Source organism: Sinocyclocheilus anshuiensis, unplaced genomic scaffold (genome assembly GCF_001515605.1).
Source record: "Sinocyclocheilus anshuiensis isolate Anshui unplaced genomic scaffold, SAMN03320099.WGS_v1.1 scaffold436, whole genome shotgun sequence".
NCBI classification, from domain to species: domain Eukaryota; kingdom Metazoa; phylum Chordata; class Actinopteri; order Cypriniformes; family Cyprinidae; genus Sinocyclocheilus; species Sinocyclocheilus anshuiensis.
In genome coordinates, this window is record NW_015560618.1 from 967,099 (window position 1) to 986,833 (window position 19,735).

Genomic DNA, 19,735 nt, shown 5'->3' on the forward strand with positions numbered 1-19,735 from the left:
TGTCCATCTCGAGGGGAAACGCAAGAATTCAGCGACTATTATTTCTATATGCTTACAGCTGTGGAGGAAATCATGCGTCACTTTGAAAAACAGCAAGTAGGAAAAATGTTTCAAGATAAAGTCATTTCTATAATAATAGGGTTGTTATCTTAATTGATCTGGCCACAATAATTGAGTTTATTTTATATTAAAAACAGAGAAATGATGCAGCTTTAAATTACATTGGTAAATAGATATAAGGTTAATTAAAGGAATATTCCAGGTTCAAAATGTGTTCATTCAACAGCATTTGTGGCATACTGTTGTTTATAATGCAGAATCATTTCAACTCGTTCTTTAAAAAAGCAAAACATCAAGGCTGCAATGAGTCTGCAACAAGGGCAAATTAATGATGGATTTAAAAGCACGTGAAGCTTATAATTTTCTAAAAGCATGTGCATTCATTTTATTGTTTAAACTTGTGTGTTACATACACAATAGAGTTGTACAGTTGTTTTTACCATTTTACAGTCATGTTAGATTTTAGATTTTTAGGTATGTTGTTCAGGGTTGTTATAATTAACCCATTCTTATAATAACAAAAATAAAATAAAAAAATAAAATAAATATTTAAAATAAAATAAATATTAGCTGAAATAAGATCAAAAATTAAAAAACAAACTTATTTTATTTCAGTTTCGTTTAATTTAACTTGATGTACTAAAATATTAAAAAATGACAACAAATTTACTAAAACTTTCAAATTAAAACAGGAAACATAACTGATGTTGTACATTTGGATATAACTTTACACAGAAAAGCTTAGAAATGATCATCATCATCATCATCATTACTGACACTAAAATCATGATTCAGTTAAGCTTAATTTACATTAAATCCACAATACTGGTGCTGTATGTATGTATGTGTTCTTGTTAGTGTAACACAAGACCACTTTCTCAGCTACAGTTTGTGCAAACACTGTAGACAATCTTTGAAAGCAGAGAGAAAACACAATGAACAGAAGCTCAAGTGTGGCACTGTGGTATGATATTGAAAGAGAATTGGTGAGAAATAAAGCAATATGGGCCACTGCAGCTAGACCCAGATTACTACACTAGGAGTCTTTCTCTTGGTGGTGTATTGATCCATGGTGGCCCAGCTATTTTCCAAACAGTGAGATGCTGACTGAGAGACAAACGTCTCCGGCTCAGAGAAAACAGAGATGAAATCACAGGGTGCTGAGCTATAATTAAACCCCAAATATATGAGCAGTTAAACCAACCCTGCACTGTAAAAAATGATTGTGATTTTAACAGTAAAAGACTAAAAATGCTACAGTAAAAACCTGTTAACTGGTTAACAGTAAGTTTCCATACTATATTCGGTGAATAAACGTAATTACATTTAATGTAATTTTACAGTAAAATACTGTTAAAAATACGGTTTTTGGAAGTGAAAAAGAAAAAGTCATTGTATAATTTACAGTGAAAAAACGTAAATTGACACCCCCAGAATTCCCTGCATGACACTTCATATTTGATGTTTTTTTGTTGAATTAACGTTTCTTCTTAGTTTTTTCTTATCATTTGTGTACATTAGGGTTTAATCTTACATCTAATGTTGTTAAATTAATGTTTATTGCATTATTTCAGTATCATGTGTGTCACCGTGATGGGGTTTAGTGTTTGTGTGAATGACACTGTGCACCTTCTATATATAAATATTGCCCTCAGCTTGTAGAAAAGCTGTTTGTGATGAGCTTTGGTTCATCATGTGATGTTCTCATCACCACCAGTTTTTGGTGGTTATCAGTGCATTACAATTGTTCAAAACAGATATTAGTACTTCAATATGTTGGTTTATTAACATTACATCAGTTAATGGAATACGGTATTTTACCGTAAATGTCACAGATTTTTTTTTTTTACAGTGTGGAATTACATGCTAAATGATTTCACTTCACAAAATCATGAAATGCACTGCAGAATAAAAAAAGAAAACTCTGTCTTTTCCATCTGTGCCAGCTTATAATTGCACAAAAAGCCAAAAGGTCTTGTTGCATGAAGCCGATATTACTATTATTTATTTAAAAAATAATGACTAAATAAATAAATAAAGCCTTTTAAATGGGTACTAATGAAATAGCTTCAACTGGTGCATGATTAAAATATGAAATTAGCATTATTAAAAATAACTTATGAGTTGAGAGATCTGGTATCCTATAATTTACATTTTAAGAAGGCTGTATTTCATGGCCTAATAAATATGTCTTAATATGTATTAGGTAGGTATTTGTATACAACACAACCAGTAACTGCAGCAGGTGTTTATTCACAGCTCTCTTATAACTCGGCATTATGTTACTAGAAATCATTTCATAATGCTTCTCCATTGTAAAATGTGAGTTCTTTGTTCTTTCATTTCACGCAGAAAAAAAGAGCTCCAGCTCCTTTTTCCACTATTTTCCCACTGTTTTTCTGCTTTATTACTTTCCTTCGAATTTAAAGGGGTCCTATTATGCTTTTTCACTTTTTTAATTTTAGTCAGTGTGTGTAGTGTGTATTTTTGGGCATAAAAAAGATCTAGAAAGTTACAAATCTCAAAGTCCACTCCAAAGGGAGATATTTCGTTTAAAAAAAATCCCTTTTCAAGAACTACAACGAACGGCTCGTTTGGACTACAGCGGGGTTTTTTTCCGGGCTTTGTGATATCACAAAGTGGCCCAAAATCAAGACTTTGTAAAAGCATAATAGGACCCCTTTAAAGGGAACAGAACATGAAAAGCTTTCAGAGAATTTTCACTGTAGACTTTATTCAAAATATCAACTTTAGCCAGTTTTATAATAAAAAACATACAGCAAAATCCTAGAGAACATAAACGGGAAAAAGACAAAATGGCACTGTAGAAATTCTCATAATGCGTTTCCTCACATAATGTGAGTGCCAGTGAATATTTTAATATGAGCTCTGCTCTCCTAAACAATCCTTAGTTACCAACAGTTAATGATGCATTAGACAGACAGAAAAAAAAACTGAATTAAACAGTCCAATTTGTCAATCTCTCATTCCCACTTGCTGTGTAGCTGGGGGTGAATTCAGGCGACCCCTTTTAGAGCACATTCGTAACAGTTCAAGTGCAGCAGAGATGCTAATGGACAGATACAGGACACTGCCACAGGCAAATGGAGCCGTTTGGTTGCTGTACATGGAAATGTTGTTTGTTGTCCATTAATTCCTTACATTTATTGCTGGATGATCTCATGAAAATGTATAGGTCATAAAAAAAAAACAACCAACCAAAAAACAAATCAATTATATTTTCCTATTTTAAGATAAATGAAATATTTTTTACTAATTTCATGACATTTTCAACCCTCTTCTTGTCAGTCAGTTGCCAGCAGCTTAATATGTGTGGAAAAACAATTTCATTCTCATTGCTAATTGGAAAACAAATGTTATATTATTTAAATTAGGAACAGTAGTGATTACACATCATGTTGTACTAAATTTGATGTATGCTGATTTAATAAAAAGCATCACTGTATTACAGTGAGATGTTTCTTTTCATTATGATAATGAAGAAAAAAATCAATGATCCTAAAATAAGCTTTATGCTAAAGTTTTTACTCATTTTCTCAATTTCATGGTAAAATATGACCCATACATTACCCTGAAAAGTAGTATCATTTACCACTTTAAATAACCATTAAATAATAAGAATGCAAATTATAAAGTGCAATTGAAACAACAGATCAGCAATTGCATTTACAGATTTAGATTATATGTTTAAAAAAACACATCTCATCCCACTAAGAACAAATGAAGAAATCTGGGAGGAGTTACAAGTTACAATTCCACATGTGCATTTATGAATGTTAAAAAATAATTGTTGAAGAGATGAAACTATAAATGGAAACAAACAAATAAAAAACTAACAAACAAACCAACAAACAAGAAGTATGCTTCTCCCTGCAAGCTGTATGTGTGTGTTTAGTTCAAAAGAAAGTCCCTGTGTGAAATTCAAATGGGTTTACTGAGCTCCAAACAACAATGTTTGAACGTAAGAAGTCAGTGCATGTCACTTTAAAAAATAACGATACACAGCAAAACCCAAAGAAAACAAACTTGCATCAAATAATAAATAAAAACCTATTCCTGACCAAATCAATCATGAACAAAGTTAGGGTGGACTCTTTTATGAAAGCGGTGTGTTCTTTGACCTCTGCGGTGCTGGGAGGGAGGAGTCAGAAGATGTGTTTGAGATGTTTGATGCCATAGGTCTGGAAGAACACCAGCAAGATCAGAGTCCAGAGCCCCAGAATAAAGCCATCAGGAGGGTGCCAGTCTTTCTGCTTGGGGTTCTGTGAAGACACGTCAGCGACAACTCAGATGAGTCTGTTTCATATCATGAAGGACTGAATTTCATTTGCTCTTGATGTACCATGCAAACATACGGTAAGTGTCAAACAATGTCCTCTCCAGTCTAAAATTGTTTTCTGAACACATCACAATGTAATACAGGCTTTACAGAGAGGCTGGTACTGAAGGATAAAAAAGCACAAAACTGCCAACAGTAACTATTATTACTAACCATAAACCTTTTCAACACTTTAGAAAGCGCTAACAGGAAAACATTGTTTCCTATTTCACAGAACAAAAGAAAGCAAGAAGAAATGAAATGAAGAAGGAGAAAAAGAAAGAGCAAAATGAACAAATGAAGACGTGAACAAACAAACAAACAGGTGAAAGAAAGTGAATCAAAACAAAAAACAAAAGAACTGAAAGAAAACGATTTAAACAATGAATGAGAGAAAGATCAAGCAGACAATAGCATAAAAAAAAGAAAGAATTAATGATTAAATGAAAGAAAGAAAGAAAAAGAGCATGTGAAAAATGTAAGAATGAACAAAAGAGAACACAAAAGAAGAAAAGAAAGATTGAACAAATGTTAGAATGCACGTGAGCAAAAATAAACGACTGAAAAAAATGTACAAAAAACAAAACAGAATGAAAAACGAAAAGAATGAACAAGCAAGTAAAAGAAAGAAAGAAAGAAAGAAAAATAAAGAAAGAGAAAGAGAGAGAAAAAAAAGAAAGAAAGAAAGAGAGAAAGAAAGAAAGAAAGAAAGAAAGAAAGATGGTAAGGACAAAATAAAGAATGGTCAAGCAAATAGAAGCAAATAAATAATTGAATGGAAACATTAAAAAACAACAAATGAAAAGAAAGACAATGCATAAGGGAAAGAGCAAACAAAAAAGAAAAAAATGAAAGAAAGAACAAACAAATGAAGGAAAGAAAATCAAATCAGACAAATGCAACAAAGTAAGCGAACAAATGAATGAACAAAAAAGATGAAAGAAAAGAGAATGAGAGAGTGAAAAAGAAAAATAAAGAACAAAGTACAGTACAATAATTAGAGGAAAAGAAAGAAAAAGAAAGATAGATAGATAGATATGCAGACTCACATATGCAAACATGCACTTTATCATCAGAACTCATCCGCCTCACTCAGTGTTTGCACATTTATAGCTACATCATCACTTTGTGTATGAATATTATACATTTAAATCACCCACCATTAAACATGCATCACCAGACGTGCATTTATATGCTAATGCAGACTGAATATTTTAAGAAGAATTTTAGATTTAACCTCTAAAAAGAAAGTGCTCATAACTTTTCTAATTCTAATAGAGGGGCTTGTGAGGGCCTTTGCTGCACTGTAGGTGAACATGAGTGCGTGTTTAACTGCAGCCCTTCATCATCAACCTAAAAACAGCTACAGCCTGAGGCCCGACTCAACGCTGACCTAGAAACCAGGCGCTTGTACCTATACACGCTGACCACCAGAGTGCACATAACCTGACACGCGAATGCCACTGGAACACCGAGAGAGAGCTTTGTATGAGAAATCTTGCTTTGGGGAAAGATAATACAGAACATTAGTGCATGTTGTTTATGCCTTGGAGCACACTTGCATTCAAGGTCCTTCCCATCATCGCTTTGGTGAATATACAATATATGCATTTGAAGGAACAATTCAGCCTAAAAGGAAAATTCTGTAATCATTTTTCTCACCCTCATGTTCCAAAAAAAAAAAAAACAGAACAGAAAAGTGTGGAACAGAAAAGGAAATATTTTGAAGAATGTACTTGGCACTCATTTCCATACAATAAAAGTGAATAGGGAAAAGCTCCAAATTTTCAAATATGTGTACTATATTCCAAGTCATACAATAGCTTGTGTGATGTATAGACTGGAAATATTACTAAAAATATTATCCTCTGCTGTCTGCATCCATTCTAACATTGTGCCTATTGTGGGGTCAATAAGACAAATAATTGACAAAACCCTAAATAAGGAGAAGGGAAATCTTCTAAAATGTAGTAAACATAGTGAAAAATTCTTTGAAGCTCTAAGACATTTTATAATCTTTTCAACCTTGCCTTGTCCAAAACAGGAAAAATTATTTGATCTTGACTCTAGTGTTATGTCAATATTATTTATATCAGCTTTATTAATATTTTGAATCAACTTTCATTCTGATTTTCAGTTTTTCTTTTAATTTAATTACACAATGTAACAATAATTAGTTTCCCTTCATTTTTTGTGTGGTTTTTATGTAATTCTGTGGTACTAATTATTATTGTAATATTTGTTCTGATGTATCATCAAACGTTTGGTAAAAATTTAGGTCAGTTAAATTTTAGAACTTTAATCATTCATTATGAAATATTGGTTTTTGTATTAAGTTTTTGTATTAATTTTTACTGCACCGATATGCAGCAACCGCAAGCTCAGTTCATTTTCAACAGGAGAGACGCGCAGGCGAGCCGAGTTTAATCCTGCAGATTCTTTGTAGTGTAGGCTGCCAGCGGCGCTTACAATATAATAATAATTTAAAAATCTATTTTCACGAATGCTGCATGGTACTGACAAAACAGAAATGACTTTATTCATAACCAGTAAAACGGCATTTAACTTTTACTGTATGTGATCAACAACGAAATGTAATTAAAAAATGTTTTACCTACTCATTTTATTCTATACCTATTTAAGAAAAACTTCACAAGTAACGTGTTTTCATTTGTTATTACAAACAAGAGCAATAGCTAGGCTATACCTTGTAGAGTGCAACAAGTACTGCACTTCTCCGGGCGGAGTTGCGGCGTGATCCCGATAACAGCAGAAAGAGCTTCAACTGCGTCAGTTATGGTCATACGAGTAAGACACCCTCAATAACAACAAAACCTTACAAAACTCTTTTGTAAAATAAAGAAAACAAACAGGGTGTGCTTTCGGCCATCTCGGTCTCTGTGAACTTCTTTCTGAAACATGTCAAAAATGAACTGAAACTCTTGCATCACAGACATAAGAAACATGTCTATAGAAAACTTTAAATGTATCAATTTGAATCGAAAATAATTATTTATTGTTTATGTAATTTGTATGAAACCAACGAGAGATGCCGTGCTTCTCGTCTGAGCTCATTATCTGTAATATGTTCACATTCACACTCTACTATACGGTAATCATCCACGGAATAAGGCTGAGGAATAAACCTTGAATTTACCTCAGAGGAAGAACGCAATGCGATGTGCGGCTTGATTCAGTGGAGGAGATCATTTCTGATGAAAATCATTAATTCTTACTTACATATAACCTGTACTACTCATTTACTAGTTGGACTTTTCCCAAACTATAGCCTACGTGGAAAACTGAATCCATGCAGGACTTTAAATGATCTGGAATACCGACTGTAAGGCATTGATCTGATCTCGCTTCAGTTCATAATTCCAAAGCCTATAATTGGGACTTAAGACATTGCAGTAAACTAATTATTACGGTGAAAACTTAAGTAAAGATTTATTATAAATAATTACCGTATTGGCCCGAATATAAGACGACCCCCCTTTTTCCAGATGTATCTTTTGGATAAAGGCTTTTTAAAAACCAAATCTTGTTTTTTCTCAGTAAAACACATTTTGTCTTCAATTATTTTCATATTGCACATTTTTCCTATTTTAATTTTTGTTTTGAAAGTGACATGTCAAAGTCTAGACCCTGAATATAAGACGACTTTTCAGATGTATTTCCAAGAAAAAAACATCGTCTTATACAGTGGGTACGGAAAGTATTCAGACCCCCTTCAATTTTTCACTCTTTGTTATATTGCAGCCATTTGCTAAAAATCTCTTTTTTTTAGTAAATGTAGATTGTGTTGTGTTTTATATTTGACTAGCTGAATTTTAAAATAAAACCTCTTTTTAGTCGAAATAGTCTCTCAGTTTACATTCCATTCACACTGTTGTTTTAGAAACCCAAAGAAATGTAATCATAACGCGGATTCAAAACGCAGATTCATTCAGAAACGAAACACTGCTGTTTTTCTCGGAGACGCACAACAATTCTGCTATGGCTTTAAAGGTAATATTTTCTCTGCAAAATTAAGCAAAAACACTTAATATTGTGTTTAAAATATAATACAATATCAACTTATTTACTGAACATTTAAACTCGTGATATTCAGGACAAAATCAGCACTTGTGTTCTCCCTGCTCATGTGATATCACTTATCGTATGATATAAATATGAGACAACATACAAGGGCATTTTTTGCACCAATATCTTGAATTTTAGGGCATAACTACATTTATGGAGTTGCGGCCCTGCATTATATTTGTCAACAGTCAAATATATGAAATGTAAGATGATGTGCAGGTCTGGGGGCGGGGCCAGTGCGTTACGTAACTACATTACAATATTTTAATCGTGTTATTTTTCCATAACTAATTAAGTTAATGTGTTAAACTGACAGCCCTAGTTACAATATATTATTATTATTAACAAGAACAATAATAATAATAATTATTATTTGTATTATTATTATTATTGTTGCTGTTGTTGTCGTTTTAACTTTTTCACTGTAAAATAAAATACTTGAATATTATATGTATTTTTTTTTATTTTACACTACAAGTAAAATACTAATATTAATGTCTTAAATTATTCACTTTCAAACATTCAAACCCTTGAGCTTGGAATATCTCAAAATTACAAGCTTTTATTTTGGCAGAATGCTGTGGAAAATGCCACAAAAATGTTGAAAATTGTGCAAATCTGTAAATAAAGTGAACCTAGCACACATTGTGTTCCAAAATGCATCAACTGAGAAGCTAAATACACCAGATCACCAGCTGCTTGCATAAACAAAGTACCACACTTTGCTTTGAAACACGCAGAGCATCAGACTATACAATTGTTTAATTCAATCACAGTCTTTGATTTGATATTTGCACTAAGCTATATCGTGATTATTGTGCAACTCCATTTATTTGAATTTACATTGGATAGAATTAATTATTAGCTTTTCATCAACTCACAAACCCCCTGCAGTTTCCTTACAACCCCCTGTTTGGAAAACCCTGATTTATTATGATCCTGCTTATTACATGCTAACTTATCATATAAATAAATGATTTCACCCAAATCAATATTTCATGTCCATTTACTTTATTTGATTATGTGAGAACAATGGGAGTGCTATGAAAGACGTGGAACTAGAAGAATGTTGGAGATCACACAAAATAATAACAGAGCTCTCTTGATTCTGATTCTCTGACAGGTTTTGATAACTGCATGGCTCTGAAGTACTTCCAGATCTGAGTTGCACTGCAGTTACATTTCACTTTGCCAAATAATATCGGTTATTTCAAAAATTTGTATAGTCTACCACAGAAAAAGATGCAAGAAAAACAATGATATTGTGCCAAAGTAAACTCACATACAACACAGAGCCTTGTTGTCAGTATATAACACCCTTCTACTTAATCACGTGTCCATATTGTTTTATCAATAATTCAATGATCCGCTGTCAATCATTTCTTATGAATTTGATCACAGAGTACAGCGGCTGACCAATTAGAATCAAGACTCGTGAATTGAGAATCAGAGACCTAAGGAATGAAGTGACTATTGCAAACAATGTTACCATACTGCATAAAGAATGGTCAAATAATCTTATTTCATTGAAAAAAAAACACACAATGAAATACAGTCGTATGTTTCTGTAGCAGTATTTAAATGTTATTAATTTTCAAAAATATTTCACTTATATCAATAACAAATTATTACTAATTATGCCAATCACTATGATGTGCTTGTTTTGAGGGTGAGGAAAACAATTTTCACCACTGTATGTGCTAGACTGCTTCAAATCTATCAAGATTATTGTGACTACAGCGTAAAATACATACTAGTTTCCATGGAGATTAAGACCTCTGTAAAGCTGCTCCATATCTGGGGAATCTGTACTTTACTTGAGTTCTGTTAAAACCGAATACCTTTTACTCTGTTACAATTTCATGTGGACTCCAAAGTACATAATGCATATGTCATCATGACTTTCCTCAATGTTTTAAAAACAAAAAATAGTATTGTTTATTTATTTATTTTTACCCAACCGTGACTAACAAGCCAAACAATCATGCTCACATAAGTTGATTTTTGGGTGAACTATACCTTTCAGACACTTGAAAAATGGGTTTTTATAATAACTATTGCTAGAAGGATGAACATGAGTCAAGTGTGAACACAGTTCATGATTAGTCTTAAAGGGTTAGTTCACCCAAAAATAAAAATTTTGTAATTAATTACTCACCCTCATGTCGTTTCAAACCCGTAAGACCTTTGTTCATCTTCGGAACACAAATTAAGATATTTTTCATGGAATCTGAGAGCTGTCTGACCCTGCATAGACAGCAATGCAACTGAAATGTTCCCAAGTCCAGAAACGTAGCAAGGAGATCTGTAAAATAATCCATGTGACATCAGGGGTTCATCCGCAATTATACGACACAACAGCATACGCTGTTCACGTCCAGTGGATATTCTCCAAAATGGCATCAGGGTGATGCGGAGGAGATGAATTGTTGAATAAAGTCGTTATTTTTTTTTCTTTTGAGCACAAAAAGTATTCTTGTAGCTTCGTATAATTGCGGATGAACCACTGATGTCACATGGATTATTTTGCCTATCTCCTTGCTACGTTTCTGGACTTGGGAACATTTCAGTTGCGTTGCTGTCTATGGAGGGTCAGACAGCTCTCAGATTCCATCAAAAATATCTTAATTTGTGTTCCGAAGATGAATGAAGGTCTTGCGGGTTTGAAACGACATGAGGGTGAGTAATTAATGACAGAATTTTCATTTTTGGGTGGACTAACCCTTTAAGTGTAAAAGTGGGGGGAAAAAAGAAAAACACAGACCCTCTCTGACGATGACGGATCGCAAGGCTGTGTGAAAGCCCACCACACCAGCTGCATTGTAATGACAGAATTTTCATTTTTGGGTGAACTAACCCTTTAATTATTAGTCTAAAAATCACATATTTAAATGTCAAACCACTGTAAAATCATCTGCTGAAAAAAAAGCTGAAAATACTCAGGCAACTGCTTTTCCCTTTGACATGGACTTTATAACTCATAATTGGGAGTTTAAATCTCACAGTTCTAAGAAAAGAAATCAGAATTGTGGGATATAAACTTGCAATTGCGAGAAAAATTGTGGATAGTCAAATTGCGCCATATCATATACCCGGCGCAATGCTATCCCAGGCGCGACGCAAGTGTTTTTTTGCTAGTTTTTGCCTGACGCAGTTATCATTTTCAAGTCCACCGCCACGTTGTTTAAATAGAAAATGCACCCATCTGTTCGCCCATGGGCCTGCTGGTCTGAAAACAAGGTGAGGCAACCGAAAATGATTGTGCCATATCCCAACTAAAACCTGGTTTAAACAGTATTTTTTTTTTTTTTTATTTAAAGGGCACGTTAGGAAACATGTGCCTATAGGCAGATGCACAACGCATGTACACTCTGCTTATTAAACAGAGCATCACACAAACATGCCAAATATTAAAAATGAAAGGATTACTAATTCCGCCATGTAAATAGCAAATCCGCCATGGTGCAAGCGCAACTGGATTTTAAAGGGAATGAGAGATGAGACTCTGATTGGTTTATTGCACGTTAAGCCCAAAACACACCCATTACTCATTAAGAGACTAGGTACAACCCTTTTGGGCCATGCCCCTGGTGCGCTGACCGTTTTTTTCTGTCGTTAAATTGGCAAAAGTGGATTCGGACACGCCCTAAGTGCACCTGCGCCATGCGCTTCAGACCATGCACTGAAATTTTTAAAATAGAGGCCTATATCTCAGAGACTCACGCTTATGACTGCACATGAGCATTGGCTGGTCTAGACTGAAAAATAAGCTTTTTTTAATGCTATCTGAGCATAAGGAACAAAATTTATGGGGCAGTTCATTTCAGATTTTGTTGGTGATTTGAAATGTGTAATTTAACTGTGAGCTCAGCAAGCAGTTTTTGAGATTTCAGGATTCCCCTATTCATTTAATAGGACTTGGTTTTGGATGACCGAAATAGCTGCCCTGAGGCGTTGCAAATATGGCCGCTGATTGAACAGACTTTGCCTGAAAGGGACTTTGGTAGAACACACCTAGAAGCTTGAAAGTTTTGGGTCATGAACAAACTGGTGAACATTGAAAAAAATCTTCTTTAACAATTCAGCATAAGAAAAGAAGTCAAGTTAAGAATGACATGAGGGTGAGTAAATGACCCAATTTTCATTTTTGGGTGAACTATCTGTCCCTTTAAGTTCTCTGATAAATCATACTTTGTGCATTGTACTGCATTCTGCTGGAATGGAAACTGCCATCAAACCTCATGCTATTTAGTGAGGAAATTATTTTCGGTTTGACTGGTTCACAACCCAGTCAAAAAGGACAAAATGAGTACTGCCGTGCATCCTCCTCCTTCAGCTTTCATTCCCTAAAGCCACAGCGCTGAAGCATCAAACTGTCAAGCCAACAAATAACTATTCAAAGCTGAAGACAAGCATTCTCAGAGCAAAATCATCACAACAAGCCGAGTAATTGAGTTTGGAGAAAAGCACCTTCAGCTGAGTACAGTGTGATTAGTCTCTGACATTTAAAGCCTGATTTAGAAGCAAGAACGATCGCTGCACAAAGGGGATAACCTCATCCTCAGCCAGAGATAGATGGGTTGACGCAAGAGACAGCACGACTAACAAGTGCTCTTGGAAGAAAAGACGGGGTTACGGTCTAGTGTTCCCACTGCTATGACCTCATACACGAACTGTGACTTTTGTTAAATAAATGTATTGTGGGATTTCACTAAGAATGAATTGAGGCTGAAGATAGAACTGTTTATTTGCATTTGCAGTCTGCACTGTTTTAGCAGCCAATTCATTAAAATAATTACTGGTCAAAAGTTTGGAATAATTAAATTTTTATAAAATCTTTTTCAAAGAAGTCAAAGAAGCAGTATTGCTCACCAAGACAAGTTGGCTGATTTTAGTAGTAGATTTTAAAATGTCATTTATTCCTGTGATTAAGCTGAATTTTCAGCATCATTACTCCAGTCTTCAGAATCACATGATTCTTCAGAAATGATTCTAATATGCTGATTTGTAGCAACAAGAAACATTTCTTATATACAGTGGGTACGGAAAGTATTCAGACCCCCTTAAATTTTTCACTCTTTGTTATATTGCAGCCATTTGCTAAAATCATTTAAGTTAATTTTTTTTCCTCATTAATGTACACACAGCACCCCATATTGACAGAAAAACACAGAATTGTTGACATTTTTGCAGATTTATTAAAAAAGAAAAACTGAAATATCACATGGTCCTAAGTATTCAGACCCTTTGCTGTGACACTCATATATTTAACTCAGGTGCTGTCCATTTCTTCGGACACAATAAACTGATCAAAAGTGACAGTAAAGACTATAATGCTACAAGATTACTTTTTCAAATAAATATTGTTCTTTTGAACTTTCTATTAAACAAAGCACGCTGAAAAATGTATCACAGTTTAAAAAAAAAAAAAATGTTTTCAACATTGATAACAATAAGAACAATTATCAATAACTAAGCACCAATAATAATGAATAACTACGTACCAAATATGCATGCTACAATGATAATGTGATCATGTGGATCATGTGAAAAATAGAGTAATGGCTATTGAGATTAATTCAGATTTGCCATCACAAGGATAAATTATATTTTAAAATATATTAAAATAGAAAGCAGTTCTTTTAAATTGAATTAACATTTTAGAATATGACTTTATTTTTCATCAAATAAAGACACCTTTGATGAGCATAAGAGACTTCAAAAAATAAATAATAATAATAATAATAATTTAGTCCAAACTCTTCACATGGTGGAGTAAATCAGTCTAAATCAGTGTAAAATTGTAAAAATGTGCCACAATTCTCCAGGCCACTTCTGAGTGCTCAGTTGTAGAGGATGCAGCTGATTATTGTATCTGGCATACTTTACTGAGACTGTACAGTATTACTCCACCACTGTGCTCCAGGGATAAGAATGGGTCTTTAAAAGGCAGAAAGTGAGCTCGACTACACCGCACATCCATATATATGGAGTTATAATGCTCTTCTCCTTCAATTTATCATCATTTGATGAATTACTTAATTTTATTTATTTACTTATTTTATTTATTAATTTGACTTATTTCTGTAAAATTTACATTAACACAATTCCTAAAAAAAAAAAAGTCAGATTACCACCTGCTTACAGTAAAGACAATGTACTTAGAAAGGTGGGATATTTATGGTAAAAACAATGAAAATGAATTGAACTATGTCTGGTGCACAAACAGTGCTCCGAAGAAAACAAAAACAACGACTTTATTCAACAATTCGTCTCCTCTGTGTCTCTCCGCATCACCGTAGCACCATTTTGGAGAATATCCACTGAACGTAAGCAGCATACGCTATTTGTTGAATAAAGTCGTTATTTTTGTTTTCTTCACGTACAAAAAGTATTCTCGTCGCTTCATAACGTTACGGTTGAACCACTGATGGCAGATGGACTATTCTGATGATGTCTTTCATACTTTTCTGGGCCTTGACAGTGTAATTTCCTTGACAGTCAATCGGACAGTCACAAGCCTCCCGGTTTTCATCCAAAATATCTTAAATTGTGTTCCGAAGACGAACGAAGCTTTTACGGGTTTGGAACAACATGGGGGTAAGTGATTAATGACAAAATTTTCATTTTGGGGTGGAGTATCCCTTTAAACTGGATTGCGGGTGATTAGCTAATATGATGCAGATGTTGCTGCATGCAAAGGTGATGCAACTATTCAGTAAATTTGGCCCAAAGTCTCAAAGAAACTGAAAATATAATTATTCATCCTTGGTGTATATTGCTTTGGCTATCTTAAATAATTCTATGCTCTTCTCAAATGCTCTTTTAATGTGTCCATCTTAAGAGTTATTTAACTGAACTTTGATCATTAAACCATTTTAATCTAAGAAGAGACATCTTAAACTACTGAATATCTGAAAACTTTAAACTGATGTTGGCTTGCAAAGAATTACCTTAAAGTATCAGTCATCATGAAATTTTAACTGGCCAATGGCTACACTGCAAATTAAACATGTAAATCAATTCTGAACAGAGGTTGGACAAATTACTTCCACTTTTCAGTCTACAGTTTAAGAATATCTTGATCGGGGGAAGTACAAAAGCATATCCCCTTAGGCCAGCAGAAAGCATGATAAATAAAGAAGTATTTCTAAATTTACTTTATAATATCCAAGTTACTTTTTTTTTAAATAATTGTTTTATATTTATTTACAAATACAATTGAAAAACATTCCCATTAATGTAGTCATAGTGAGAAAAAAATAAGTATTGTTCTCTTACGTTTAGAATTATTAAAATGACTATTTTGAGAATACAAGAACAATAATGTTTAAATGTAACACTACCCATTAGTGGGTGAATAAACTTTAAAGGGCTCATGAAAGTCTTTATACCACGTGACGCAAAGTGACGAGTCTTTGGCTTGATAAAAAAAGATGTCCATTCAGCACTCTTATAACACTAAAACACCTTCTATTTTGAAACAGAGCAAGAAAAACACCTTCATTATCTATGACGAGTGGCCACAGGAGAATCTGACCTGAAAACCACACGCTTATTTTTTGAGCATTACATTTATTCCGTTTTTCCAATTTTCACAAAACAGTTCCTGCATCACACCACTGCACATTTGCATTAAATTCTGCTATTATAGAGTCTCTATGACATTATGATGCCTAGTATTGGCTTGGGTATTTTTTTTTCCTTTATCATTATTACAGGTCTTACAAATTGCTTAGAAAAAGTGCAGAAAGTTACACACCAAAGTTAATTACAGAGTTAGGCTTACTCAACTCAGGATCATGATTTTGACCCATAAGATTTCACTGTGAGTGGCTCCCTTTATAGAAAAAACAACATTAAGTTTCCCATGTTTTCCACCATAGTTCACATGTGATTTTATCATGTAAATGTCACACATGCAAAATAATTTTGCACATGTGTATGTCATTTTAGAAATCCATAAAATTCAGGTCGTTTTTCTGTACAGGTCCACCCAGCATAATGCCACAAAAACTAATCGAGTAACAAAATGTCCCGTTACTTGCTGTTTCTCATGGTTGCAGCTGGATATAAAGTAGCTTACATTTCATCATCCCTGCTAGGACACTGTGTTAGGGGTATGAGCATTAGAAATAGCGAGGTTTACCTTAGCTAGTATCACTAATAACATGTAACAGAGCAGAACTGGCCCAGAGCTGGTTTGTATTTTAATATATCTGGCAATTAATTCTACACAGCACCCTACAAAATACTAATTTTCTCCCTCAACCCAAGAATCTGTTGCACCATTTGAAAATTGAGGCACACAATCAACATCCGCATGAAGCAAATCTGCCAAAATCATACCTGAATAGCTTTTTGTTCGCATGATAAGAGAAGACTGTGGATTTAGGTACAAAAGTAAGATGAGAAATTGGAAGTGTTTGGACATACAGAGAATGGCAAATAAGTGAAAAGTGAAAGTGACGTGACATGTGGCCAAGTATGGTGACCCATACTTAAATGTGGGAGAGCGCGCTGTACATTCACTCCCCCCACCTACAGTCCCTGCCGGTACGAGACTCGAACCCGCAACCTTTGGGTTACAAGTCTGACTCTCTAACCATTAGGCCACGACTTTCCCACAAAGTAAAGATTAATATATTTCAAAAGAAAATATTTCACCAGTAAGTTCATATGAGATCACAGCAATTGGTCTTCAGACGGAATCATTTCAAAATGCTTGGACATTTTGTCCAGAAGTAATATTTTAATAAAGAAATCATTAAAGAGACTCAGCTCAACATTCTCACTAATAAAAATGAAGAGAAAGAAAGAGATGGATATAGAGAGATCAAAGGTTCTGATGTAGCCTGCATGAGGCCAGTAATAGAGTCCAGCACGCAGTGGGAGGGAGCGTCCAATCATCAGATTCCAGACTGAACGAATGCTAGACTCATCCCGCTACACATCGCCTGCATTACCCCACTGAATAGAACATTCACATATTTATGAATGTCATCTGCAAAGCTCCGTTATGACAGTTAGATATCATCAATCATGACAGCCCTGAATCTTTAGCAATATCCTGTAGCCCTCCTGACGATTTCTTAAACCCACTGGGGGTTGGCCGGCAAAACCACTGTAACAAAAAATTGACAGGTGTTCCTTCAGTCACAATTGAATATGACAATCCCTGTATCGCATTCTGGAAAATATTTAGAAGTATCAAAGAAAAAGCAATACTGAAATATGTCCTAGATTTAAGCAGAAATTTAGGAGAAGTACTACAATAGTCTGTGTCCACCTCTAACATTTGGTTCATTCCAAGGTGGTTTGCAAGGATTTTGGCTGATATGTGAATGTTGGAAATTAATTCAGACCTCTCTAAGGCCAGAAACATATTTTATGAAAGTAGATGGATGCCAGGATGAGAATACAGTGATTTAATAAATAACCAGATGTAAATTAAATGCAAATAACACTCGGAAGTAAACTGCTATAAAAACGGGATAATATAGCAAAATAAAACAATACTATTGCATTTCCACTCCTTTCCAAATAAGGGGACAATTATATAGAGGGATGGATTATGGCAGCATATGTCAAAATTACAGTCACTCCCCATATGCAGCTCTATTAGAAACCGCATTGCAGCTTTGTTAACTAGTTTCCTGTAATTTAATGCCAGGGTAAAATAACTCAGAAGTATAGTGATATAAATGTACATTCATTCATTTAAAAAAAAAAAATGCTAGATTTACAAAGTTAAAGAAGAAATATTTTAAATGAATGTGCAATTGTACATTAATGTTACTGAATGATAAATAAAGGTCATTTCACACCAAAGGAGATGCAAAAAAGAGAAACAAAACACATATGAATGTTTCTTTCACACCAAGAGTGGAAAGACCAGTGAAATTAATAAGAGTCATACTTCTGTCAGGAATTGTAAATTCACGCCTGTGATTACAATATTTAAAGAGAAGCAAGTTTAACATTCTCATTTCAATAATCAAATACATTAATATATGTGATCACTTAATAAATTGAGATTAATTCCATAAAGTACGACTGGATTATTTTACAAATGATTGAAGTACTGCAGGTTTGCATAAAATTCTGTTTGCATTTCCTTGTGTTTTTATTCATTTTGATGAATGATCTATCTATCTATCTATTTTTTTTTAATTTATTTATTAATTTTTTTGTGTGTGCAAGTGGGATGAGTAATAAGCACTGTTGCAGTTTTGATGAATGATCTATCTCTCTATCTATCTATTTTTTTTTAATTTATTTATTTATTTTTTTGTGTGTGCAAGTGGGATGAGTAATAAGCACTGTTGCAGGTCTATATTTCAGAAGCATACACATTTACTACAAGTACATTTTACTACACTTTTATCTTAAAATAACCTGTATAGGTTAATGCAACTTCAGTAAATCATGTTATCGCTATTATTTTAATAAAAAAGCAATTAAATGAAAAGAGAAACAGATGTAAATGGAAAAGCTGTGGCTTAGGTGAGTGATTTGGATTCACCTCCTTTGAATCAAATACATATTTCAGTTGATAACGGGTTTCATAAGCGTCCTGTTAAGCCCTCTTCCTGCTGTTTTCCAACCATTTCCTCATCTACACTTTCCAACAACAATTATGGCGCTTTTCCACTGCGTGGTACGACTCGGCTCGGTACGGCTCAGTATGGCACGGCACGGTTCGGCTCGACAAATGACTTGTTTTGTGTTCCGTAAAATTGAAGCACCCTCTAATCTAGCTACATTACGATGCAGTGGGCTGAAGAAGCCAAAGCCTCACCACTGTCAGCCACCCCCTCCGCAACTGCCCACAGTCTGCTAGTTTGAGTGGTGGGATGATATTTTGGCCCTCATGTAGGCCAGCAAAGCACAGGACCAGACGAAAGAGTCTGCTTCAGCCCGGCTGTCTGCAACTTCATACATGAGTGGCTGCTGAAATTAAATTCAGTATGAATTCCACATAACAATTCCACACAACAACTGACTGAGACCGAGTGTGATCTGGAGTGGAAGGTACCAAAAAAAAAAAAAAGGTCTCTGATAATGAATGGAGGGAAGAAAAGAGAATGTGGTAGAAAACCCCCATGAAATCCCATTGGACTACATTTTTGTGGTACCTGTAATTCTATATTTCACTTAAGAAAAACACGCATTCAGAGTTAGCTGACGCAACACTATACGGTTAGCCGACAAATAAAACGAATCGAGCATTTTAAATATTCGTCGGGT

The 19,735-nt window shown here is 34.3% G+C and overlaps 1 protein-coding gene across 1 annotated transcript in view; it reads right to left on the reverse strand.

Annotated features, from left to right (window-relative positions):
• Positions 1-2,784: 2,784 nt before the first annotated feature.
• Positions 2,785-19,735, reverse strand: part of LOC107681745 (GPI-anchor transamidase-like) — a 47,340-nt gene continuing 30,389 nt past the window's right edge. Inside the window, exon 10 of the mRNA XM_016478068.1 lies at positions 2,785-4,343. Within this exon, the coding sequence (XP_016333554.1) occupies positions 4,283-4,343 (61 nt within the window). The 3' untranslated portion in view covers positions 2,785-4,282. The remainder of the gene's footprint in view (positions 4,344-19,735) is intronic.